We start from the raw sequence: 25,097 nt of genomic DNA, 5'->3' as shown, positions 1-25,097 counted from the left end.
GATTTAAGTATCGTGAACGCGGGGGCCACAGGTTACGGCGCCCCGTCGTTACGGATTTATCACGACTTACGTCCGATAATGTTTGTTAATGCAAATAAGAATTCCAAGTTCTTTGTAATCTTCTGCTCTTTCTTTCGCTCTTCGATCTACGCTAACTGATGGGCGCATGCCGACATATCCGGCTACCAACTTGGTTTATATGTTGGATTTGTGCTAGACGAAGAAGGCCGCATTCTGCGAACTGGTAATAGTCGATGGCCGGAGAAAATAAAATGACCAACAATATCACTTCCCATGCCCCTTGCTCGCCGACCGAATCGTCGGCTCCAGCGGAAACACCTGCTTGGCCGGCGTCACTCCCTCGTACACGCGGTCCCAGCGGCTCTGCAGACTCGACGGCGTCCTCCACGCAAATTCCTCGTCGCGAAGCCACAGCCGCACTAGATGACGTCTAATAGAATATTTAGCGGCTTATACACAGCAAAACCATTTATGGATGGAGATACTTACTGCTTCTCGGGCGAGTTGCGGAACGAGCCGCGGGCGTGAAAGATGCTGAGGTTGTTGACAAACTGAATGTCCCCCGGGCGGAAGTCGAGGCTGACGGCATGCTTCTCGGCCGCAAAGTGAAGTGCATCCAATGCCTCAGCCTGGGCCTCCGTGATGGGGGGGATGTCCGGCGATCTTGGCAGTCCCCAGTAGCCCGTGAGTGCTCGGCGGGCGTACTGGATGATCAACCGCTCGGGATCGTCGCCGACAGCGGGTTGATAGTAAAGCAAGGGGCGGGAGGTGTACCCAGGAGGACCTGTCTTTCCGAATCTAGGCTTCTTAGTCAATGTTCAGCATACTCGAGAGGCCAGTACTCACTCATCAAAGTCCCAGGTCCCCGCCAGGGTATGGATCAAGTCTGGTCTGGTTGCCGCCAGTTCGTTGTACACCGTCCAGCTGCTCGCAAGGAAGCTCTCACCACCCTCTGCGGCTGATTCCAGCGCAAAGAGGGCAATTATGTCTCCCACGTCAGTGTGAAAGACCTGCTTCTCCGTCGTGTATGCAGGTGCTCCAATGCTGTGCGCATCGACATGACCGGTCAGGTCCTTGATATGTGCGAGAACTACGTCGGCCGGCTGGCCGTTGAACGTGTTGTCCTGCCGGCCCCTGATATTGGCGACGTGCGAGGCAATGCCGGCGTAGATGATGACGTTCTCCTCTCGCGTATATCGAGAGACGGGGATCCCCCGCACGACCTTGAAGCCGTGGCCGGTGTGGACCTCCTTGGAGATATCTCGGAGAGTGGAGTGAAGAGATGGCAGGGGGAAAGTTTCCTGGCTGATGTTGCCAAGAGGCTCTCCCAGGACTTCTGCGGTTAGCCTGGGACGTTGAGACAGGCTGGCAGAAATAGAGGACTCACACTGGAAGGATCTCAGCGCCTCGTCTATCTCGGCTCTCTCTTGGTCGTTGAGCTCGTAAGACCACTCATAGTGAGTCGATACAGTTTTGCCGTCCCACACCAGATCCGACACAACCTTCTCGGGGAATCCCTCGGGAACGCTTATGGGGAGCGACTCGGTCTCAAGGCGACGCCGAGTGCGGGCCTGGTACGTGTCGTGGTTGGGGGTGTAGGCGATGTCTGGCTGCCCAGGTGGGCCGGAGCGATGACTGTCGATAGCGATGGCCATTGTACACTTCTTCTCGGTACCGAAAATGGCTTTCCTGCAAGTTGGGGGAGATGTAGTGATGCCTTTGACATTTTGGCATCTTGGCTGTTGAATGCGGGGAGACTGACCTGCCCATCGATTGCGCCATCTTGATGTTGCATTTCGTGTCGTTGTCATCTGCGATGTCGGTCGCACCAGGTTGTGATGGGATTGCTTAGTGACCGAATTGCTATTTGAGTAACTGACTAAAAGCAAAAATACAACCTCTAAGATGAGGATTCAGTGAAGGAGAAAGAGACCTTCCGGCTCATTCCGAGGTTTGGGGACGTGATAATTCATCTATGATGTATCGAGGTAGATGGTCAAGACTCGGGCGCAAGTGCTTTGGTTAGGTAGTATCTTCCCGCAATGTCATCAATGAGAGCATCTCATAGATGTCTGATATTGAGTTCATCCGAGAATAAGAGTTATCGCCAGCAAGAAGACCAGATGAACTTTGGCCAGCCATACCATGGTCTGCCATGATACATGACACATGTCGTTCAATGCAATACTGGGTTGGCAATCAAATGAAACAAAAAGCCACGAGGATGAGATTCTGACTAGACCAACGCAGTTCTTGGCGAAGATTGCCCTCCACCACTGCCAGTGCAACGCCATGCGCCATGTGGCCATGAGCGCATGCCGTCTGAGCTCTTTGTCCGTTTAGGAAATGCGCAGAAACCCGTACCCTCGACATTCATGATTCCGAGGCTCTCCACCTTCTCCGCTCCGCTGGCTTCCTTGCTGCCGTGGCTCCGAGGCTGGATGCAGACAATGAGGGGTGAAGGGGCGTCAGGATTGCGGGGGAGCGCCATCGACATGGTCCCATGCATCGATGGATGGATGGCCATGACCCATAACATGGGGCACCCCACGATTTCTGAGAGCCGCAGTGAGACAAACATCAACCGTCGCCAATCTCTTCCGAAACAAGCAATCAGCTCGCCGTAAGAGACGCTGACGATACCGACGTCCATGTCTCCAGCCGTGTCTTGATTACCCGTCCTGGGGGACCTGGGCCCTAGAAAAGTCGCCGCTCCTGCAGCTGTCTCATCCTCTCTCCGCCCCCTCGTATCTCGTCCTTACGCTCCACCCTGCGCTGTAGAGAGCGCCCCTCTTTGACCACAACTTCCACAAGTCTACAACCAGCCTGCCGCTGACATGGAGGAAGATACCACCGCTGGCCACGTCGGCTACCTCACCCTCGACGAGGAACGTCTCCTCCAGCAATGCTGGGTCCATATCCTGCGCCTCTGCGGCCACAAGGACATTGGGAAGAAGCCAGCCACGGTCAATGGCAACACCGACGCGAATGGGGAGACCGCCAAGACAAATGGAGAGGACACCAAATCCAATAGAAAGGACACTAAATCTAACGGAGAGGACGGCAAACCCAACGAAGAGGACACCAAATCCAATAGAGAGGACGGCAAACCCAATGGAGACGACACCAAATCCAATAGAGAGGATGGCAACACCAACGGAGAGCACAGCAACACCAACGGAGAGCACAGCAACACCAACGGAGAGCACAGCAGCACCAACGGAGAGCACAGCAACACCAACGGAGAGCATAGCAACACCAACGGAGAGGCCGCGAATACCAATGGAGAGCACAGCAACACCAACGGAGAGCACAGCAGCACCAACGGAGAGCACAGCAACACCAACAGAGAGCACAGCAACACCAACGGAGAGGCCGCGAATACCAATGGAGATGCTTCCAGAACCAATGGAGAGGTTGCAACTAGCAACGGAGATGCTGCCGAATTTACTGAAGATGCTGTGACTACCAACGGAGATGCTACCAAAACAAACGGAGACGTCACTGAGTCCAAAGATGCTCTTGAGTCTAAAGAATTTGCTGATACAAATGGCGATTCCAAAGACGTCGCTGACGCCAAGGGTGCCGTCAATTCCATAGAAGTCGAGCCCGAGATCCTGCGCACGACACCAGACAAGACGACCCACTTCCAGAAGGTCATGCACCACAAGACGCCCGAGGCTTTCCGACATGGCTTCTGGGAGTTTGTCAAGACGGACCATCCCGACTCCCTGGTCCTCCGATTTCTCCGGGCCCGCAAGTGGGATCCTGTCAAGGCCATGGAGATGCTCGTGTCGGCTGTCAGCTGGCGCAGCGACCATAACATGGAAGAGACCATTATCCGCCAAGGTGAAGCCGTCGCACTCAAGGACTCGCCCACCAAGGATGACATCAATTTCATCGAGCAGTATCGCTCCGGAAAATGCTACGTGCGTGGCATAGACATCCACAACCGCCCCGTCTACTCGGTCAAGGTCAAGCACCACCACCCCCACCAGCAGTCGAGCAAGACTATGGAGAACTTTGTCTTGCACAATATCGAGAGTCTCCGTGTCCTTGCCCGAGAGCCAAACGACAAGGCCTGTCTGATCTTCGACCTGACGGGCTTTGGGCTGCGTAATATGGACTTTCATCTGGTCAAGTTTATTCTGGAGGTGTTTGAGGCGCGGTACCCGGAGACACTGGCCTTGATGATTGTGCACAATGCTCCGTTTGTCTTCTGGGGTATGCTTACGCTCAATCTACGCTGAGAAGCATATTTGCTGACGAGGAATATAGGCATCTGGAGCGTTGTCAAGGGCTGGATGGACCCTGTCATCGCGAGCAAGGTCCACTTTACACGCAAGACGGCCGACCTGGTAAAATTCATTCCCATGGAGTGCTTAGAGAGCCACCTCGGAGGATCTGATACATGGGTATACGAATACATTGAGCCTGTGCCGGGGGAGAACGACAAGATGGCGGACGTGGAAAAGAGGGCGGCGGTGCAGGAGGAGCGAGATGCGCTGGCGAACAATTTCGACAGTGAGACTTCACAGTGGGTTGTTACGAGCCCTGGATCAGAAGAATGCAGGGAGAGGACCTCGAAAAGGAACGACGTGGCGAAGCAGCTGTTTGAGAACTACTGGAGGCTTGATCCCTATATCAGGACGAGGAACTACTACGACCGGATGGGGGCGCTGAACAGCGACGGCTCGATCAACTATAGTGCATTCAGTGGAAGCAAAAAGTGAAGACGGGAGCATGCTAGAACAGCTATTATCTGCTACGAAAAATTACTTTGCCAACTTGTGCGACACCGAACTCGAGTACGAGAATATGGCAGGGTTCTTTGCCATGTATCCCAACATAGATCACCCCGCCCACCTCAAATATGTCTAGATCAACCCGACTGTCGCGGGCCAAGGCATGAGGGAGTTGAGGTCGAGTGGCGAGCAGCTCTGCACGATGGAACTCCCAGAGCAGGGCCTCAGCCACAGCAGTAGCAACCAGCGTGAGAATGCCAGCTTAGCAACTATGTTGCACGAGTGGGGAAGGGACCGGCTTTACTTACCTGGGTACATGAACAGGATAGGCTTGCGGCTCATCCTGTCACCTCCCGCAGCGGCAACTAGAAGGATCTCATCGATCCTGATGACTTTGGTTCCCCAGTGTATCCGCCCGTGGGGTAGATGGAACTACTCGGGCGGCGTAGTCCGTATGGTTTGGATTTTCATATCGAGGAAGGGATTGTTCAGGTGTTCGTGGGCCCAACAAGATAGCCATATCACCGAGGAGATAGCGTGAATCCTGTCCACTATAGTCTACATTAAATATCTCGCTGGTTGCATAGACTGAATACCAGTCTATTATCAACAGGACATCTGAGGGATATACGTACCTTGAGCCTGTAGAAATCCAGTGTTCACTTGCTAAGAGCACAGTTTTATTCGCGAAATCTTACCTAATTTGGCCATATGGCCTCATACGTATCATGCAAGAAGTGCTTTGCCGTCATATTCTTCTTTGCGATCTTGTGCACAAATCTAGTGTAGAGCAAGTTGACGACTATAAGACGCCCGCTGACGACAAAGGCAAACTAGAAGAGTTCACGAGTGGTTGTGCAATAATTCCTTACTTATATGTAGGACAGGTGACCAATTAACATCATGAACTGAACTCGGATTTGCTGATGGAAGCTGGCTCTATTTCAGCGCAGAGTCGTGCCATAGGCCAATACTATGGCGTATCACTCTCCTCTTACCCTTGAGACTCCGCTGTAGTCGAAATTCTAGTCGTGATAAATTCTCAGATCATGTTACGATCATATCACGGTCAGTAGAAATGTCGAATACGTCGTTAACCCTCAGCCCTGCATTAGAGGACTTTGGTGCCCGAGCGATTGATCGCGAACGGCTGAAGTGTGCTCGAACTCGAAGTGAAGTAATGACATATCGATCTTTATGCTGAGGAGACATGAAGTGACATGCCGTTAGGTATTACAGCGTATTCCAGAATAAGCATGAATCTTTATTCCTAATTCGTATACTCGTAGGCAGGCAACCGACTGCGGACCAATCGGGTTAGTCGCGCTTGCCATGAACCACATCCAACCGATCCAATCGTACTTGCCGACGTTGTCAGCTACGCACCGCCACAGCTGTATGCAATCGTGATTGGGGGCTAAGATTATTGACTCAAGCCACTACTGCATTGACGAGTGGGAAGGTGTGGCGGTGAAGACGATCGACATGGGTAATCTCGCCCGGGAGACGTCACCCACCAGATCTAGGCTTACTTCGACTTCATCCTTCTTCGCCATTCTACCGACATCTATAAAGTATTTACGAGCCTGCGGCGACCCCGCGGAACCCAAAGCTTAATAGACGGCAATGCGACTTGTGCTGCTTTGGGGTCGTATCTCGTGACATAGGCCTCGACCTCTACCACTCCTAGACCGCGTCGCCAATAATCATCATCTCCCTATCACCATCTGTTCATCGCTAGTTCTATCCATGACGCGGCCATCCAACGGCTCCGACAGCTCCATCGCCGGTTCTGGGCGTTCCCGAACCAAGGGCAAGAGGGCCTTTCATAATAAAGTCCGGACGGGGTGTAAAACTTGCAAGTAAGTAATGGGCCACGAAGGAATCTTGGCGCCGTGCCAGCCACCAACCCACCACGGGAGTGACGGGACGAGCCGCCCGCCGCCCCGCACCATATGCTAAATACTAAATACACTCTCTAGGATCCGCAGAGTGCGATGTGACGAGCAACGGCCGGCATGCAACCGCTGCGTTTCTACGGGCCGAAAATGTGACGGCTACGCGACGGACCCGGCTCATTGGGCCTCGTTTACGAATGCGCGATCTTCAAACACCTCCTCGACGACGGGTTCGGCAACCCCCGCCCTGTCGCTCTCTAGGGATTCGACACCGCCTGAGGACTCCGCGATGGTACCCCTAGGGCCGGGAGCACGACTGCAGTTCTTGTCAGGCGACCCTAAGCAGACACGCAGCTTTCGGTACTTCCTGTCCGTGGCGGCCCCGGCCATTGCTGGCACCTTCAACTCTCGGTTCTGGACCGAGGAGATCCCCCGGGCGTGCCACGAGGACCCTGCGATATGGCACGCCATTATCAGCCTGGGAACTGTCTACGAGGACCACGTTGCCCTATCAGCTACCAAGAGCTTGACCAAGCCATATCGGAACCCCTTCGCGATACAGAACTTCAACCAGTCCGTCCAGCACCTGATCAAACCGGGCCCGCGCACCAACAGGGACAAGTGGAGGGCGCTCGTCGCGAGCATCGTCTTCACCGCGGTCTGCATGGTGGAGGGCCTCTATGACCAGGCGCGGATGCACTTCAAGGCGGGGTGCAATCTCCTATCCGAGCTCGAGGCAGAAGAACTCAGTTCAGATCGTGATTCGCCTCCCATTTTCGGCCCGGAACATGAGAGAGGCCCGCGGACTGCTAGTTCAATCTCTCCAGCGAAAGCCCCACTGGTGCCTGTGTCTGCGTCGGCGCTGAAGTCTGTCCTCGTTGGGCTCGATCTGTGGCTCCAGGGAATGACGAACAGCGGCGTTCTCACCATCTCCACCCTGGCGTTCCCCGAGGATGCCGTGTGGTCTGTCTGGGAGAGCTACTCGGCGCCTCGCGCCTCGGCAAAGGCGCCCAAAGTCCTGACCAGAGAGAACCTGACGGCGGCCAGCAGAGCCGCCGAGTCGCTCGTATATGCCAATGTTGTATTCGCGCACAGAAACAACAGGGAATACGAGCGTCTCTTTGTTGAGCGGGATGCAGCCGGTGTGAACAGCATTGGCGCCAGGCAAAAGCCGCTCATCAACAGCTTCAAGGAGCTGTACAAAGCCGTGACCGTCTTTGGCTGGGAGCTCGACGAGGCTTGCGGCGGCGACACGGAGACCGAGTCTCTGGAGACGGCGCAGCTGCGTCTGTCCTTTTACTTTGTCTCGGCGTATCTCGCCACCATCAGGATCTTCCTCGTCCCGATCCCCAAGGAATTCAATCTGAGCGAAGACTTTGCAACATTTGGGACGGCTTGCGCGGCCATTGTGCGCCTCTCCGAGAAGATATACACCCTCGAGGCTTCGATCAAGTCACGCAGTCGTCAGACTGTCCTGGGGTCCAACCCACCACTTGCGACACCCTTGTCCATCGCGTCGGTGGTGGCTCCGACGCATGAGGTGCGACGGCAGGCCATAAAGATGGTCCGTCGCCCCCGCATCGAGGGTTTCCTGGAAAACACCCCCATCGCCACCCTGTTTGAGGCCATCCTGGCGGGGGAACTGGAGGCCGACAGGGAGTATCGGCAGCAAGTAGCAGCCGGGGGCCCAGATACGGACCCGAAGCTCAAGGGTCATGTGCCAGTCGAGGGGGAGGTCCATCCGCTGTCGCGAACGTACGCCTCAGGGTTCGCGTCCTCGAGTAGGGGGGAGGGAGTAGTTCGCGTGCGGACATGGCGAGATCTGATTACGGGATCTGAGGGGAGGAAGATCAAGGTCACCTGGTGATTCGTGTTGTGCGGGCCGCAACACTCGACCATTGGATGCGCTGCTACGAATACGAACGATGTCTTATGATGGGATCAACCGGCTATATGGGCTGCGCAGGCCGCACCTGGAGGGGCTGGATGTTAAATGTCTCATGATGGGATCAACCCAATCTCAGTTCATAGTAACAAACAATATCTCTTCATACATACATAACAGTAACTCTGCAACGCTGTCATCTGTTGAACTTCCAGCACCGCATCTCACCAGCCCATACCCTTGCAAGTACCCATCATCCCAGTATCAGAAGACGGGCACCTAGTTCCCATTGAGCGAGTTCATGGCCGCGGCGTGCTCATACACAAGCGGCGTAGACTCGGTCGTGTTGTCGAGATAGATGGTGAAGCCGTCGTCGTGGTTCTTGCCGTAGGACCACTCGCTGTAGCCGTACTGCCAGTACATGTCGGGGATCTTCTCCTCGACCGAGATCTTCTGCCAGCCGCCGACGGCCTGCAGGCGCGTGATGTTGCTGACGGTGCCCTTGTTGGCCAGGCGGGCCTCGTCGGTGAGCCAGCCATACTCCTCGTGGACAACGGGCTTGCCCACGGCATGCCCAGCCTCGGCGTGGTCCTTGATCCACTGGTCGGTCCAGGGCACCGTCTTGTCCCACCAGTCCGGGTACGAGTGGAAGACGCCAAAGTCAATGGTGTCGATCTCCAGCTCGGCGTCAAAGTCGCCACCGTCGGCGCCGTTGTACGCCCAGTCGTCCGAGTCGCGGTTGAAGCCGCCCTCGCCGCCCCAGGTCACGAGATGGTTGGGGTCCAGCTCCTTGATGAAGCTGCTCATCTCCTCGATCCACTCCCCGATCACCTCGGGGTTGCAGCCGTCGGAGCTGCGCGGCAGGTTGCGCGTGCCGTCGGCGCCGCAGCGGGGCTCGTTACCCAGCTCCCAGGCGAAGATGGTCTTGGAGTCCTTGTAGCGGTTGACAAACTCCTTGACGTAGCGCTTGAAGGCGTCCTTGATCTTGGGCACGGTGTAGAACTAGGGGAAATAGTCAGCAGACGTTGTACTACAATGGCAAAGGGCAACTCACGTCGTCGTGGTACTGGCCACCGAGGTTGACAGTGTAGACGTCCATGCCGCCGTAGTCGGCCCAATTGTTGGTCAGGGCAACGAGGAGCTTGATGCCTGCGGCCTCAGCTCCCTTGACGACCTTGTCGAACGGAGTCACGTCAATCGTGGAGGTGCCGTTGGCCCATCTCTGGAAGACAACGTCGGTGGGACCGGCGCCCTCGTTGCCGTACTGGGGAAGGCCGTTGGGGTCGTAGGTGACGTTCTTGTCGTTGAAGCCCCAGGTACGGAAGACGCGCAGACCGGCGTCGTACGCAGCGGTGAGTCCCTTCACGGTGTCCTCGGCGGTCTGGGAAGTGTCAGCGGAGAGGGTTCTGGGTCGCGACAGCGGGGTCTAACAGGGACAACGCACACCATCGAATGGGAGGTAGTAAGCATTGCTGCCGGCAAAGTAAAAGTCCTGGCCGTCCAGCTTGAACTTCTCACCCTCGATGGTGACAAAGCCGTCCGCACGCGGCTTTCCATGGTGTCCTCCTCCGTGGTGCTTTCCAGGCTTGTCATGCTTTCCTCCTCGGCCTCTGGATGGGTCCGGCGCGGCGAGGCCCTGCTGCAAAAGCAGACCAAGGGACAGAATGGTCGAGGTAGAGACGCGCATTGTGATCAGATGGCCGGGAAGATGGCGAAGGAGGAAGATCTGCTGGGCTGGTGTTGATGTCGAGCATCTGGAGCATTGGACGTGCTGCCAGCCCGTCTTATATACTCCGGCATTGATCAGGATATTCCGGACTTTGAATTCCTCGGACCCTGTTGCGCCGACTTCCTGAAGGGGCAACGGGCCTTGTTGGAAACATGGAAACACCCGAGGGCAGACCAGGATTCAACGCAAACTGCAGCTGGCACAATCTCCTCAGGAAGAACCCACAGAAACACGGGGAATCGGGATTACGACCAAGTACCTGCAGACGGGCGATCGGCGCGGGGGGAATGGGGCCATCTGGGGGTTGGATTCGGCTCCATGCTGCTCCCCAGACTGACAGTCTACAGTCATGCCCCCCCTCCCCCCACGGAGAGTCAAATCTCCGTGTCTGATGGAGCGCGACTCTCCATGGTCTGTAACGTCAAATCTGCAGCCCTCAGGCACAGTCACAGGCCGCGGGATATAAGCTTAAATGCCAACGGGGCACGCGACGGGGTCAATGGCATGAGACACGGGGTCCCTCAACTCCATGATACGATCCCTCTGGGACCCCTCTGGCTGTGATTTGACAGGCAACCAAACACCACCTGGAGATGATGCTGCGCTGTGGCCTCAAAACCCCGTCAATGGTTCCATCTGCTGCTGGGGCACGTTCTAGATGAGCCTAGCGGCTTGTACCAGCCATCGGCCCATCTTGACGGTCGTCAATAGTCAATAGTCATGCCATTTTCCGAGAACACAATGCCGACCGGCGATCGGGATGGTATAACGCCGCAGGGAGAAAGGATCATTACGCATAAGCTGGGCGTGAGTGAATAGCCCACGATTTTTGCAACAAGTCTACCAGCGCCACCTGTCGAGCCGACATGATGTTGTATCATTGTGTGGTGGCCTGGGGATCGCTGAGAGTCCCAATGGGCTGTTGGTGTCTGGAGGGCCTGGGGGCTCGCCTCCTTTTACGTTCTCGGGAAAGGAGTTTCGGAACTGGTTGCCGGCTGAAGCAATGAAAATCCCGGGAACTCCTTGTCCCCGCATCTCACCGAGATTCATGTCGGCAGAAACTCCGGCACTCCGATCCACGATTCCACATAGCCGGAGCCGGAATCGGCCTTTGCTGGACCGGGACCAGACTCGCAGCCGGACGTTAAGGCCGAGAAGACCGACTTTTGTCCCGAGCCCTCACTCCACCTCAGGGTTAATTACTTCACGAGTCCCCGCAACCCCGGATACTCCCGGTTGCTAGTGGAGAGGTCTGAGGAGTGAGGAGGTCCCCTCGACATTCCCCAGAAAAATCCACATCGACAACAGCCTAAAATGCCCACTGCCCCAGCTTCGTTCTGTTCATCGACCTACATTTGCCTGGTGACATGATGAACCAGATCTTGGTCTATCTTGACCCTCAATTTCTGTGCTTTCTGCTTTGGGGTTTCCCATGCAGCATGCGCGTGGAACGACTCCAAACAGAACACCCCCCCTGGTGACTGGGACATGACACGCAGCATCTACCCCGGCTCAACGGCAGATCACACCCCATCATGGCCCCCATGCACTCCGCAGACCTAGAAACACACTTCATTTCCAACGGATCATGTTCCCCGCAGCCGCTGTTCGACACTTTAGCCTAAAGATACAACCGGCGACGGCGTCCTTGGGGCAATGCGGGCGCATATCTGGTTCGTGGAAGCTGATGGGGTCTATCTCGTTTAGGCAGAGAGCAACGGCTGTTTGGGGTTGCATTGGAAGCGTCAAGAAGATAAATGAGACAGCATCTCGTCCGCAGAGTGTTGGAGAAATCACCCAAGCAGTGTCCTGAGTCGAAAACATCACGATGCGCCCTCTCTACTGGCTCTCGGCCCTGGCTGCGGCGGTGACTGTCACCGCCGAGGACGGGCTTGATGGCTGGCTTCGATACGCACGACTGCCCAAGAAACAACTCGCAGGGCATACCAAGTCATTCCCTCGCACCATTGTCACCCTCGACGCGTCAGAGGGCGGTCCCCTCGAGACGGCCGGCACCGAGCTTCAGACGGGCATCAGCGGAATCCTCGGTCTTGACTTGGATATCGACCCACGGAAAGGCGGCCGTGGCAACAAGATTGTCGTGGCCACCGTGGACTCATACAAGGAGGCGCACAAGAAGCTGCCCGAGGCCTTGGATCTGGTCGAGGACGGATTCTACCTCAACACCAAGGGCAAGGATGTCCTGATCATTGGCTCCAACGAGCGCGGTGCCCTGTACGGCGCCTTCGAGTACCTGTCTATGCTGGCACAGGCCGACTTCAGCAGAGTCGCCTACTCAACCAATCCTGACGCGCCCATCCGCTGGACTAACCAGTGGGACAATCTCTGGGACAATGGAACTCATGGCAGCATCGAGAGAGGCTACGGCGGTGTCTCCATCTTCTACGATGGCATTGGCCACGTCCGCGAGGATCTCTCTCGTGTGCCGCTGCTGGGTCGCCTCCTGGCCTCGATCCGAATCAACGGCATCGTCATCAACAACGTCAACGCCGACGCCAAGATCCTCACCGAGAGCAACCTGGATGGTGTTGAAGAGATTGCCAACCTGTTCCGCCCCTGGGGCATCAACATCGGCATGTCGCTGAACTTTGCCTCGCCCCGGGACTTTGGCGGTCTCGACACCTTCGACCCCCTCGACGAGAAGGTCATCTCCTGGTGGCAGGACGTGACTGACGACTTGTACCGCCGCGTCCCAGACTTTGCGGGATACCTGGTCAAGGCCAACTCGGAGGGCCAGCCCGGCCCTCTGACGTACAATCGCACGCTGGCCCAGGGCGCCAACCTGTTCGCCAAGGCCGTCGAGCCTTATGGTGGCATTGTCATGTTCCGTGCCTTTGTGTACAACCACCTGGCCGACTGGAACGACTGGCACGCCGACCGTGCCAATGCTGCTGTTGAGTTCTTCCAGGAGCTGGATGGCGAGTTCAACGACAATGTCATTGTCCAGATCAAGTATGGCCCCATTGACTTCCAGGTCCGCGAGCCCGTCTCGCCCCTGTTTTCCAACCTCCGTGACACGCACATGGTGAGTTATAATATCTAAACTGAAGCGGCAAGAACAATACTTAACCTTCTTCACTATAGGCCATCGAATTCCAGGTTAGCCAGGAATATCTTGGGCAGCAATGCCACTTGGTATACCTCCCGCCTCTCTGGCAGACCATCCTTGACTTTGACATGCGTATCGATGGCAAGGAGTCCCATGTCAGAGACATCCTGTCAGGCAAGGTCACCAACCGCAGCCTGGGCGGCTACGTAGCTGTTTCCAACGTCGGCCTGAACGCAACATGGCTCGGCAGTCACATGTCCATGTCCAACCTGTACGCCTTTGGGCGCCTGGCCTGGAATCCGACGCTCGACTCGGTTGAGATCCTCGAGGACTGGACACGCCTAACTTTTGGCCTGGACCGCCGTGTGCGCGAGGTCATCACTGATCTGTCCATGAAGTCGTGGCCGGCCTACGAGAGCTACACTGGCAACCTGGGCGTCCAGACCCTGACCGACATCCTCTACACGCACTACGGCCCTAATCCTGCGTCCCAGGACCACAACGGTTGGGGTCAGTGGACTCGCGCCAACAGCCACAGCATCGGCATGGACCGAACCGTCTGGAACGGCACCGGCAACGCTGGCCAGTACCCGGAGGAGGTCGCCCAGATGTACGAGGACCCAGAGACAACCCCCGACGACCTCATGCTGTGGTTCCACCACGTGCCGTACGACTTTGAGCTGCACTCTGGCAAGACGGTAATTCAGCACTTTTACGACGCCCACTACGCCGGAGCCGAGACGGCGGCCACCTTCCCCGAGATCTGGGAGAGCCTCAAGGGCAGGATTGACAAGGAGCGCTTCGAGCACGAGCTCTACCGCCTGCGGTACCAGGCCGGTCACTCCATTGTCTGGCGAGATGCGATCAACATGTTTTACTACAACCTGTCTGGCATCCCTGATGAGGCCGGTCGTGTGGGAAACCACCCATGGCGCATCGAGGCGGAGGACATGACGCTGGAGGGCTACGAGCCCGTGTCCGTGTTCCCTACCGAGACGGCGTCGGGATACACGGCCATTGTGACCAATTCGACTGGAACTGCGACTGTCACCCTCCCCTTTGACAACGGGAGGTACAACCTGGCCATCAACTACTACGACATCACGGGCGGCAACTCGACGTACGAGGTTAGCGTTAACGACCGCGCGATTGGCAAGTGGAAGGGCGATGCCGAGTACAAGCTGGGCAAGTTCCCGAGCCAGTATCTGGACGGGCACTCGGCGATCCGCGTGACGTTTGAGAATGTCAAGATTGCCAAGGGCGACAGGTTGACGGTCAGGGGAACTGCCGATGGGGCTGAGCAGGCGCCGCTGGATTACATCTCGGTGCTCCCTTTGGGAGAAGTGGACTGAATCATTGTAGTACAAGTAGGAGCAATGGATATTTACGCCTTAAAGCGAGAAAGCACTGTGAGGGTCCCCGATTAAGCGGAGAGTATCCCTATTTTAAGAGGCCTTAAAAGACTTCAACCGGATCTTCCAACAGGATCTAAAAAGCTCTAGCAGTGCTCCATCAACAGCAGAAATAGGACGGGGGTTGGACATCATACACTTAGGGTGGCTTAGATTCGTCACCCTTCCTCTTTTTAGGAAGGGTGGGTTTGCTGATGTACCAGGAAAAGTGCCTTGTGACTTTATAATGTACGTACCTACTTGAATTGATTACCATATTCATTTACTTGATCCCGCGCCTTTATCTTGAGGAAAGTACTCTCCCTACCGCCCCATATAGTTATAGCGTCTGTTCTTTTATCTCAGTATTTGCTTCGGCTTGGAGAACGAGCTTTGCCGCGCTGGCTTCCTGGTGTGAATTCTTTACCGTCCCCAAAAGGAAGAAGACCCCGGAAGTAGAGCCAGAAGGGAATAGAGCCAAAGCTCCACATATCGCTTGCGGGACTTGGTGGTTGGCCGTGTATGCGCTCTGGGGCCATGAAGAAAGGCGTGACCTGGTTGCCATGGCCAACCTGATTAGAGATGGCGGCACCAAAGTCACAGATGGAGACTCGTTCCAGACTGACCATGTTTGGCAGAAACTTGGCAGGCCCGACACGTTCTCCAAAGTTCCAATCCGGGTGGTCGAGGCGCAGCTCACGGGGCTGGCCCAGGAGCTCCTATCTCCTCTCAGGGGAGTATTCATGAAGCGGAGCGAGTCAGTACCAGGCTAGGTAAGCAGAGAAAGATCCAAGCTTGTTCTCGACAACGTATCGCTCGTTGAGGACCTCGCCAAGGTAAATCGGACGATACCACTCCGAGTTGTATAGTTTGAGAGGACAGACATGGTATAGGTCAAGGATGTCACGGGATGTGAGACGGGTCAAAATGGAAAAATGTTCTCTGAGGGAAAGGTCACATGTAGCGTACGTATGGGGAAACTCGCGGAGTCTTGGCCTCGACGGGTCAACATCTCACGTGTCTAGATGTTTTCGGACGGGAGGACGGACAGCCTTCGGCCCACGTGAGGATACACGTATTTTAGGGTTGTAGGTTGTAGGGCTGTAAGTCGGTTGGTTAGGTAACTCGTAAGACACTGCCACCGTTCGCTACAGCGTACCCGTACATGTAGTAACGACTGCCCCATGGGGAAAAGGCCGGGACTCCGCGAGCATGCATGCATACACATTGAGGCTTTGCAAGGCTGGCTGCCTCTTCCTGCGCTCTGGAATGGGTTCTGCAACTGTTGCTGCAGCTATTATTGCCTGTTGTAAGGAACTCATTCACAATGGAATGATGCCCAGTGACTGCGCCCCCCAAGGACCCCCCCATGCGCGACAAGTTGATTGGTCTGTTGGCAATTTGGCCCCCAGAGCCGTCATTAACTCGCTGCGTTTCTACCCAAGCCAACACCCAGCCAACGCCCAGCCAACACTTAAAGCCAAGCGCCACAAGCCAAGCACCCAAGCCACCTCGGTGACCTCAGATGAGTCTGTGCCGCAATTCTCGTCCCACTCACGCGCTCCATCCTCCCGCTACATGCAGTGGCTGTGTGGACATCAATGCTACCGACAGGATCAGCAGCTTATTTGCATTCATGCTTTGGCGCCCTGCTACATAGTGCATTGTGCATGGTAAAATGAACCAAGGCACTGTCTGTGAATGTCATGATGGATTGGTTAACCCACATATAATAAACCAGTGCCTCCACCACCCATTACCTCCCCATTTCCAAACACCAAGATTGTGCTTACACAATTACAACATTTACCACCCGCGACTAACTATCATCTCTCTTTTTTTTATATTACTATGGGCCCCATAGATTCCGAAGCCAAGACCATCGCCTACCTTGCGGTGCCGGTGGTTTTCCTCGGAATCTGCCTGCTCGGGAGCATCATCTTCAACCTGTCCTCCTTTGTCAAGCTCCACCAACACCGCGATGGCGCCCGATACGCTGTGCCCTGGCTGAAAGCATCCGGCGTTTTGATCACAATGTTTGTTCCCAGTAGCTATCCCCGCCCTTGCCCTGGGAAACCCACTGATTGTTTCTGCTTCTCTTCCTAGATTCATCATCTTCTGGTTGACCTTTGATGCGATCCAATGGGGCTGGTACAACGGCGCCTATCTAAACTCGATGGCCACACACCAAGTCAACAATTTCTGGGCCCTGTTCAAGCCCGTTGCCCTCGGGGCACTCATCGTCACGCAGGTCGAGCTCGTCATCGGCCTGCGGTATGCCTCCAGCCTCAGCCAAGGCAAGGCCACGGCACCATCCGTCCGCACTCCGCGCGCCTTCTCCCGCATGGGCTACCTCCTCCTCGTCATCCTGAGCCTCGGCCGCTTCGTCTACCTCGAGTACACCACTGTTGCACTGATAGATTCCCCCACACCTTATAGGTCGTACCGGGCCCTTTCTATGACCCTCTTCGCCCTTCTGCTGGTCCAAGCATTCGGGTCTCTGATCTACGCCGTTGGCGCGACTCGCGGGACGTCCCTCGAATCTGTGAGTCATGCGAGAATATGCAAGGGTAGTCGGATGGACCTTGTACTAACACGCACATGTTAGATGCGTAGCCGTCTCGTGGCCATGTGTTCCATCACCGTTGTTCGACAGCTCTACGTGGTGGTCGTCATGTCCGTCGGCTACGCCAAGCCGCGGCTGATGTATGAGACCAATTTCGCTTGGATCATAATCCCAGATGTCATCCTCGTCGCGGGGACAGCCCTGATCTGCCTCGCTCTGGGCTACTCCATGGCAGCGAAGCGTTACGGCGGACTGTGGGCCGACAATCGCCCTCCTAGCGAGGTCGACGCCTGAGGGTAATACAAATCTGCCTCGCCTAGAGGTGCGCTAGGGACAATTTCTTTTCCTGTTTGGCTGTGTCGGTAATGGTATAGCGACCATGAAATATTCCGCTGGGGGGTTTTTCGACTAGATGAGCAACGGCTTGAACGTCTCTTTACGGCTTTGACGGACTGTTTTTTGGATACCCTTGTTTTATGTTATCAAATAGAATATGTTGACCCTCATTGTTACTACGAAATTTGAAGTTATACCAGATACTATCGAACATAGAACACTGTGATCTAAGTAAGAGAGCATTATGATATGAAAAGCTTCGCCCTAGGCCACATCGAAACCATCATCGTCTCACCAGAGATATGAATACATCTGCCAATCCCAGCAATAGTGAACCAACCTACGTAGTGCCATTCTGGTCATTAGACCAACTCCCAAACAGCCTTGCCCAGTTCGTCGTATTGTCCCGTGCCGACCTGCTCTCGTGCCCATCTGATAGCCTTGCCGACCATCATTTCCCAAGCATCCTTCTCGCCAGATAAATTCTTCTGTAGGTAAGCAGCGACGCACGCCGTCGCCACAATATCCTCCTGAACCTGGCCCAGACCAGCAGCCTCCGCCACTCCCCCTGCTGTCTTCTGATCCACACCGAGTACCTTCTCCAGAGCGGAACTCCAGCTCCACTTGCCGACAAACGTCTGCAGAGACGCGAGACTCTGCAGCGGATCTTCAGAGCGGACTTCCTGCTTAGGTAACTCGCTCTTCACTGCTCTCTTTGCCTTCCGAGCCCTGGCCCTGTGCCTGATAGCGGGTGATCCCTGACTGGCATTTTGGCTGGCAAGACGTGCGGACCAACGGCTGGGAGACGGTGCGGCCTTTCTGCAGGCGAAAGACGGGAGCAAACGCGGCGTAGACCCGTCCAATCTCGCCCTTTTGAACCTGTTACTTGACGCATCTTCCTCCTGCCTCTCCAACGACACCCAATGCGGTGATTCTATCACGTCCAATTCCTCCTCCTCCTGTCCCTCGACCGCCACCGCAACAAACGAGCACCATTTACCGGCGACCTGGTACCGGAGGCCGAGTCTCACGGCCTCGCGCTCCACCATGTCGCTGAACCGGCCGTCAAACTCCTCCTTGAGGAGCTTGCCGGAGCCTCGTTTCTTGGCGTGGAAGATCCAGCCACGGCCCTCCTCGAGCTCGCTGATGGAGCTGCGAGCTGCGAGCTGGTGGATTGTTTGCCCCTTCTCTGACAGCTTGGTGATGGGTATTTCAAGCTCCAGAGGCCCGTGAGTTGAGGTCCCCTTCAGCAGAACCGACTTGGGATTGCGATGGGCGCTGTCATCCGACATCAACACGTAGATGCAAGCCCGGGTGTATGGAAACAGAGAGGGAATCTTGGATGGGGCTTGTAGATACCGTGGGGTCTCGATCTGCGGGAGGTGGTCGTACTTGGAGTCTGCATCGGCCGTAACAACGTCGTCGTCGTCCTTGTCCTTGACCGAAGGGTCGAACAAGGAGATTGGCTTCTTGGGAACCCCAGTCTCTTCATCCCTGACACCAAGGTTCAGGGCATCGGTGACCTTTTCAATGAGCTCAAACTCCTCCTCATCCTCACCGTCTGCGCTGTCGTACTTGACCTCGAGCGTGTAGTCACGGACATGCGGCATGAGCGCGCCTTTGAGCATGCGGACCACCTTCTTGGTCATCTGTTCATTGTCGCCAACTGACTGCGCAAAGCCATTCCCAGCTCGCGCCGCCCCTTCAATGAGCGAATGGCTCACATCTCTGCCGATACCAAGGGTGAAGAGTCTGATAGCGCCGTTGCTCTGGGAGATTTGCTCATTGATGAGTTTGAACAGGCTTCCTTGGTCCCAGATCTCGCCATCTGTCAGGAGGAATACTTCGAGGTTCATGTCTTTGTACCGTTGCTCAAATGCTTGGGCTAGGGGATTTGTCATTTCGGTGCCTCCAAAGTCGGAGCGGAAATCCTTGACGTACTGGGCGGCCTCGTCCAGGGTGTTTTGACTGTACGTCTGGGACCTCTGCCAGAGAAATTCGAACCGAGTCCCAAAGCTGCAGATGTTGAACTTGACCCCGACGGGCAGAGATCTGAGGAAAATATTGAGTGCGGCGACGAGGTTGGCGATCTTGTTGTGATCGCCCATGCTTCCACTGCGGTCACACACAAAGACGATCTCGGCCTTCTCAGCTGGGAGATGAAACTTGGGGACCAGGGTTGCCATGAGCGCGCGTTGGTTGGGAATGGTCGGGTGAACCTCGAGCACAGCGCTCGGCTCCCCAAGTTTCGAGGCAGAGAGCTGGAGAATAAAGTCTTGATCTAGGTCAGCGGAGCCGAGCGAGAGCGAGGCAGATGCTTTCTCGAGACAAGGCTCATCGGAGGAAGAGGCTGTGGAGGAAAGGCCGATCTGAACGGTTATGGGGTGTGATGGGGATTGGATAGATCTGATCGCGGAGCCCTTGGGCATCTCGGCATCGACAGTCACCGAGAATCCTCTCGCGGGGCTCACGGCTTCGGCGGTCGAATTGGAGATACCCTGTAGAATTTCCGATGGGCCATATCGGGGCGCGATGTTGGTAGGGATGGTGAAGCGGATGGCATCGGCCTCGAAATCGTGCTTGAGCTCGCCAAGATAGTCGATATCGATCTTGACTGTCTCTCCGGGAGGTACATTGCCAATCCGGGACGTGAAGACGTCGCTTGCATCCATCGACTGCTCTAGGAGACCTGCCTCCAGGCCGTGGGTCTTGGCATCGTCGTAGACCTGCCTGGCCTTGGCCTTCTCCTTGACGACGCCACGGATGACTTTGGTGCCAATAGTGCAAGTGAAGCCCACAACCGAGACGCCATCGTAGAGTGGAAAGACGTACTGCAGCTCCTTGAGGGGCTTGTCCGGGTCCGGGTTCGCAAAGGTCTGGGTAAGAGTTGTGCGTGAGGTATCGGCGGCGATGGTGGTGTGGGCCCTGACTCCGAGGAGGGGAATGTACTTGCGCCATCCCCCGATGATGACGAAACACCCGCATTGCACGCGTCGTGACATTGCCTAAGGTTGATGTTTCGATAGTGTCTATGCTGCTGGCCTTGTAGTTCACGTTGGCTCGGAGAGGGCGTTAAGTTTTGTTGTGGAAAGGGTGAGGAACCAACGATGGAAATTACGAGGTGGGTGGGTGTCGTCTTATATGTACTAACATGGAGTCGAGACTGATATTGAATGTAGGCCTTGCTGGAATCCTGGGAGCACTACGCGTCATGCATCTAATAACTGACGTGGGGTGAGGGGGCGGAGGTGATAACATGAGTTAATAGATACGTGTGTAAGTCTAGAGGTGTTGGTTGGGAAGAACCTACTTCCATGCCTATAAGAAAAGAAAGGGCCAAGAACTCTAGGCTCCAGGCTGCATCCTGCAGGCTAGAGGGCTGCAGCCTATTACGTACGGCGGAGGCAATGCACAACAGTATAACAAGGCAAATGTCCTAGACCCCCAAGGTACCCTGCATCCAGTGGTTGGTGACGACATGCTATCCAGCTTTGGACAACTTTTGCCTGGTCGGAGATAGAGTGGTTATTTTATATTTAGAAGTATGGAGGGAGAATGGCTTTTAATACACCTTGACCACTTTTCGGTAAAGTTTCTCAATAAACCCAGTGAAGTAAAGGATTACTTTATACCCCAAAATGACAAAAAGATATGGCTTTTCCATTCAACACTAGTCACGTTGTATTTAGTTAGGTAGGTAGAGACTACAAGAAAGAGCCATATGATCCAAAAGAACAAGACATTGGCAGACTATGAGTCCCGAAAATAGGTAGTCAGAATAAACGAGGGATTGAGGTTGGCATGTGATATTGCAGTCGGCGACGCCAAACTTCCATCATGCTTTGTAGCCTTCCCTCGCGTTTCTGCGAAACCAGGGCATTTTAACCATAGAAGCATTGGCAGGTCCTGTTAATGCAATGTTAGAACTGACACCGTGTTTGATAAATCAGACATGGCACTTACTGCCAGCCAAAACCGCCGCACTCCCCCTTGGTATATTTGCCACTGGGACCTTCGCATTGCTTGCACTGTGTCGCCAACGGTTAGCATGGAGACCGCCATGGGACTTCTCAGGGGCACTTACGCGATCATTGCAGAGATCACCGCCACCAACTCCTACACAGGAGCCCTCCGCGCCGCAGCTGAGGGTGCCGGCGTCGACCTTGGCATTTGCTGCCACGTCGGACTTCTCTCCCTCGGGCAAGGCGGCGATAGCCGGCACGAGGATGGCGAAGATGATTGGGATCTGAGAAACCTTCATTGTTGCTTTGAGATGGGGATTGTTTGCTTTGAAAGGATCTTGGGGGGGGGGGGGGTTATTGGAGAAGGGTTTTGCTCGTTGTGTTTGATTCATAGACTTGGTGTTTGGGTCGAGACATGGGGAATTCTTATACTTTTTACAACGTGTATTCTCGGAACGACGTCTTCCCATAATTACTCTCTGATCGTCGCTCGGGATATCTTTCGAAATAATCAAGAGCTGTATGATTGGTACTGTGGCCCGAGTGGGTCAGGTTTAAGACAGGCTGACTTTCAGCTTCCACAAGCAGGTACATAGTAAAGTTACCACGACTTCACTGTGCACAAAAAGGCTACTACGATATATATCAGAGTGAATTGTCGTTGGCTGGAATGCTTCCACGGCCGCCCATATGTTCATTCATGTCTCGGATCTGTCACCCGGCGGGGAAGGTACTTATCATGAGGGTGTGACGTGCCTGAAGTTGATCCTCCCAGCCGCTGTAGGGTATGACATGGATGCTGATTTGTTCAGCTGTCGTGAGAAGAGTGAACTGCACCTGTATATACTCTATCCGTATAGAATATAATCTCTGTCGGAATAAGCAAGGCAGGTTTCAGAACCAACGAATCAACTTGTCTTTAGCTGCTGTTAGTGCTTATTGTAAGCTAACCAGGAGTATTCTTCCTCAGGCGAGGTGTGTTGTATGCGGAAATGATCGAAGCTGAGCCTCCTTGTAATGGTACGACGTGTGATGGTGTGTACCCCGTAATATGCGGGGAAACTTACCTTGCCTTCTCAGTATTAGTTAAAGGTGAGCTCGGTGGGTTAAGGCCGCCAGATGCCCACAGCCACCAAACAGAGTCGAGTCACATATGATTCTTGGATACTCAATTTCGCTCTATATATTCCCACCATCTTGGTCACTTAATTTGGCCATAAAAGCTTTAATGTCGAATAGATATCGAACAAAGCTAAGCTCTCCCAATTAAAACAAAAAGCATATAATCTTTCTTTAGAAACTCCTAGCTGATATTGCGGTCGAGAAATGCTGGGGCTGCCTCTAAACATTAGAGTCGCATTGTAATAAGCCGCTAGCCCGGAATATATAACAGTGACAGGCAAGTGCTAAAGAGCTAGCATCAGCCAGGTCGATCTCCCTACCGCAAGGGGCTTGGTGCTGCAGCTCGTCGACGTTTAGCTCCGTGATCGACGCACAATTTTCAGGAATCTTATCGAAAACTTAATATAGTCTGTAGAGAGAGGCTGCTTCAATAACATCTGATGTTCATGGAGAGGATTCGCACGGTGGTAGTGCGACTCGGTGCACTGGCGGAGAAAGGGCCATTTGTTGGTACGGTGGTGGAGTCGTCTCCTGATAGTCGCGGCCCCGTGCCGTCGCCGTATCTATAATACTGAACAAGTTCGTCGTACGTAGTATATCCCCCTGATGTAGGGCTGTTTGTCATATCCTGCTGACCGAATGAGTACTTTCTCACCCATGCCAAAAGCGGACATACCCAAACGTCTAAGCACGTATCAAGCCTGAGCGAGAAGTGTGCAGAAAAAGAGTCAAGTACTTATAATGATTAAACTGGAGGGTTTACGAGTACCATGATAACTATTAACCTCACGCTATATCGCCCAGCCGCTCTCTGCCTCACTTCCATGATTGGATGGATGTAATTTCTCCATCTATTCCTGACCGCCGCATTCGTGAATGGCCATGTTCAGGGCGGCGTCCAGAGATGCAGCCTCGGCCTTAATAGCCTCTCTGGTGCTCGTATTCACCAGGTCTTCAATCGCGCCAGCAATTGCCTTTCCGTGTTAGTACGCGCATTGATGACTAGGATATAAAAGAGAACTCACATCTTCAGCGACACTAACGGCGTGGAGAGTGGTGACGAGGGGTGGGCCAGCAATGGCTACCTCGGTTAAGACGCTGGCCTTGCTAATGAGGGTATTGAAAAGCTTTATCTGGACTCGGACGAGCTATCGACAGGTCAGTGTCGGGGGCCGCACCGGAATATGGGAGGTTCACTCACCGCGCGGTATGTGATAAGGATGGTATCACTGTCCGTAACGCCAAACTTGTCGGAGTCCTTGAGCTGGCTAACGAGATCACTGGCGGTGCTAGAGATATCCGTGAGGCCCTTGAGGATTTTCTGCGGGTAAGATTAGCAAAAAGAACATGGGAGTATTTAGGCGAGGGGGGGGGCTCTTGCAGGAATAGGGCCCTGGGCTATGATCATGAGAGGAGCGTTAGAGGCACTGATGCTCCCAGCAGGGTCATGGAGAGCCTGAGACTTCTGGGCGAGTGACTTGAGGCCATCACCGACCTCTGCGGCTGTGGCAGCGGCAGAGGCGACGGCAGCAAGGCCGGTAACGATGAGAGCGCTGAGACGCATCTTGAACCAGGATCGGGCAATTGAAGAAACTTGTGAGTATGTAGCAGCTAGAGTGCTGTGTATACTGGTGGTGCAGAAGGAAAAAGATTGATGCGAGCGATGACCCAGTTGAAGTCAAAGGCAGGAGAGAACCCTTAGTCCTTTTATACCTAGGGACAAATCTCGACTTGCGATTATCACCTCGCAGCGCGCTGGAGTTCATCATGTGTATCCTGTCTGTATCTGTATTAGTCAAGTCCTTGTTCCCGCGCCAAGGCCCTCGCTGTTTGGTGTTGTCTCTTCTCGCCGATTGGGCGATCTCAATAAGACAATCTCGTCCTTTCAGCCAGGCACCATCGCCTGTTCTGGTAAACCCGCGTTTCCTTAGTCTATATACGAAGTAGTATTTGAGGAAAACCCAACAACCTGGTTCAAGCATCTTCTTTCTTTCTTTTGATCCCCCGTAACCATCTGATCCGTCATCCGCCCCTGAAAGACGAGTAGCTTCGTCTGCGATCTCGATTCCCCCGCGTGCTGCAAGTTCCACCCAAAGGAAAAGTCTATCCTGGATTCGATCATTGAGCCGCTTAAGTACATGGTTCCCTAGACAGCCTAGACCCAAAACCGCCCACGCGGCAGCGAAATTAGACGCCACCCCCGGATAGCCCAAGACTACTATTGACCCGTGTTCCCCTTTTCAAGTCCCGCTAGGGGAATATCAAGACGGCACCTACCTGTACGAGTACTACGTACTCAGTAATCTGTAGAGTAAGTGATATCCGCGACAGCAGCGCACTTGGGCTGCTTCTTCAGGGGCCGGAATACTCCG

The 25,097-nt window shown here is 54.6% G+C and overlaps 9 protein-coding genes across 9 annotated transcripts; 4 read left to right on the top strand and 5 right to left on the bottom strand.

Annotated features, from left to right (window-relative positions):
* Positions 1-285: 285 nt before the first annotated feature.
* On the bottom strand, positions 286-1,791 carry ACO1O0_005807 (TauD/TfdA family dioxygenase; the record flags this gene model as incomplete). The annotated part of the gene is made up of 4 exons (XM_083195214.1): positions 286-451; positions 511-819; positions 868-1,710; positions 1,784-1,791. The coding sequence occupies 4 exons, from the start codon at positions 1,789-1,791 to the stop codon at positions 286-288; spliced, it is 1,326 nt and encodes a 441-aa protein (XP_083050127.1).
* A 1,067-nt stretch (positions 1,792-2,858) lies between these two features.
* On the top strand, positions 2,859-4,754 carry ACO1O0_005806 (CRAL-TRIO domain-containing protein; the record flags this gene model as incomplete). The annotated part of the gene is made up of 2 exons (XM_083195213.1): positions 2,859-4,245; positions 4,300-4,754. 2 exons carry the CDS (start codon positions 2,859-2,861, stop codon positions 4,752-4,754), a joined length of 1,842 nt encoding a protein of 613 aa, XP_083050126.1.
* A 1,761-nt stretch (positions 4,755-6,515) lies between these two features.
* Positions 6,516-8,531, top strand: ACO1O0_005805 (Zn(II)2Cys6 transcription factor domain-containing protein; the record flags this gene model as incomplete). Its single annotated transcript, XM_083195212.1, has 2 exons — positions 6,516-6,628; positions 6,749-8,531. The coding sequence occupies 2 exons, from the start codon at positions 6,516-6,518 to the stop codon at positions 8,529-8,531; spliced, it is 1,896 nt and encodes a 631-aa protein (XP_083050125.1).
* A 297-nt stretch (positions 8,532-8,828) lies between these two features.
* ACO1O0_005804 (glycoside hydrolase 5 family protein) lies at positions 8,829-10,236 on the bottom strand (the record flags this gene model as incomplete). The annotated part of the gene is made up of 3 exons (XM_083195211.1): positions 8,829-9,551; positions 9,604-9,930; positions 9,994-10,236. The coding sequence occupies 3 exons, from the start codon at positions 10,234-10,236 to the stop codon at positions 8,829-8,831; spliced, it is 1,293 nt and encodes a 430-aa protein (XP_083050124.1).
* Positions 10,237-12,106: 1,870 nt separating this feature from the next.
* Positions 12,107-14,700, top strand: ACO1O0_005803 (glycoside hydrolase superfamily; the record flags this gene model as incomplete). Its single annotated transcript, XM_083195210.1, is given in 3 exon segments — positions 12,107-12,145; positions 12,164-13,324; positions 13,384-14,700. The coding sequence occupies 3 exon segments, from the start codon at positions 12,107-12,109 to the stop codon at positions 14,698-14,700; spliced, it is 2,517 nt and encodes an 838-aa protein (XP_083050123.1).
* Positions 14,701-16,590: 1,890 nt separating this feature from the next.
* ACO1O0_005802 (uncharacterized protein) lies at positions 16,591-17,599 on the top strand (the record flags this gene model as incomplete). Its single annotated transcript, XM_083195209.1, has 3 exons — positions 16,591-16,775; positions 16,846-17,284; positions 17,348-17,599. 3 exons carry the CDS (start codon positions 16,591-16,593, stop codon positions 17,597-17,599), a joined length of 876 nt encoding a protein of 291 aa, XP_083050122.1.
* A 404-nt stretch (positions 17,600-18,003) lies between these two features.
* ACO1O0_005801 (VIT and vWA domain-containing protein) lies at positions 18,004-20,599 on the bottom strand (the record flags this gene model as incomplete). The annotated part of the gene is made up of 2 exons (XM_083195208.1): positions 18,004-20,517; positions 20,591-20,599. 2 exons carry the CDS (start codon positions 20,597-20,599, stop codon positions 18,004-18,006), a joined length of 2,523 nt encoding a protein of 840 aa, XP_083050121.1.
* Positions 20,600-21,600: 1,001 nt separating this feature from the next.
* ACO1O0_005800 (uncharacterized protein) lies at positions 21,601-21,902 on the bottom strand (the record flags this gene model as incomplete). The annotated part of the gene is made up of 2 exons (XM_083195207.1): positions 21,601-21,669; positions 21,726-21,902. 2 exons carry the CDS (start codon positions 21,900-21,902, stop codon positions 21,601-21,603), a joined length of 246 nt encoding a protein of 81 aa, XP_083050120.1.
* A 1,674-nt stretch (positions 21,903-23,576) lies between these two features.
* ACO1O0_005799 (uncharacterized protein) lies at positions 23,577-24,289 on the bottom strand (the record flags this gene model as incomplete). Its single annotated transcript, XM_083195206.1, has 4 exons — positions 23,577-23,699; positions 23,751-23,858; positions 23,927-24,046; positions 24,221-24,289. The coding sequence occupies 4 exons, from the start codon at positions 24,287-24,289 to the stop codon at positions 23,577-23,579; spliced, it is 420 nt and encodes a 139-aa protein (XP_083050119.1).
* Between the last annotated feature and the right edge of the window lie 808 nt (positions 24,290-25,097).

Source organism: Amphichorda felina (genome assembly GCF_050947745.1).
Source record: "Amphichorda felina strain 45539 chromosome Unknown scaffold_5, whole genome shotgun sequence".
NCBI classification, from domain to species: Eukaryota; Fungi; Ascomycota; class Sordariomycetes; order Hypocreales; family Bionectriaceae; genus Amphichorda; species Amphichorda felina.
This window is presented reverse-complemented; position numbering and strand designations above follow the sequence as displayed.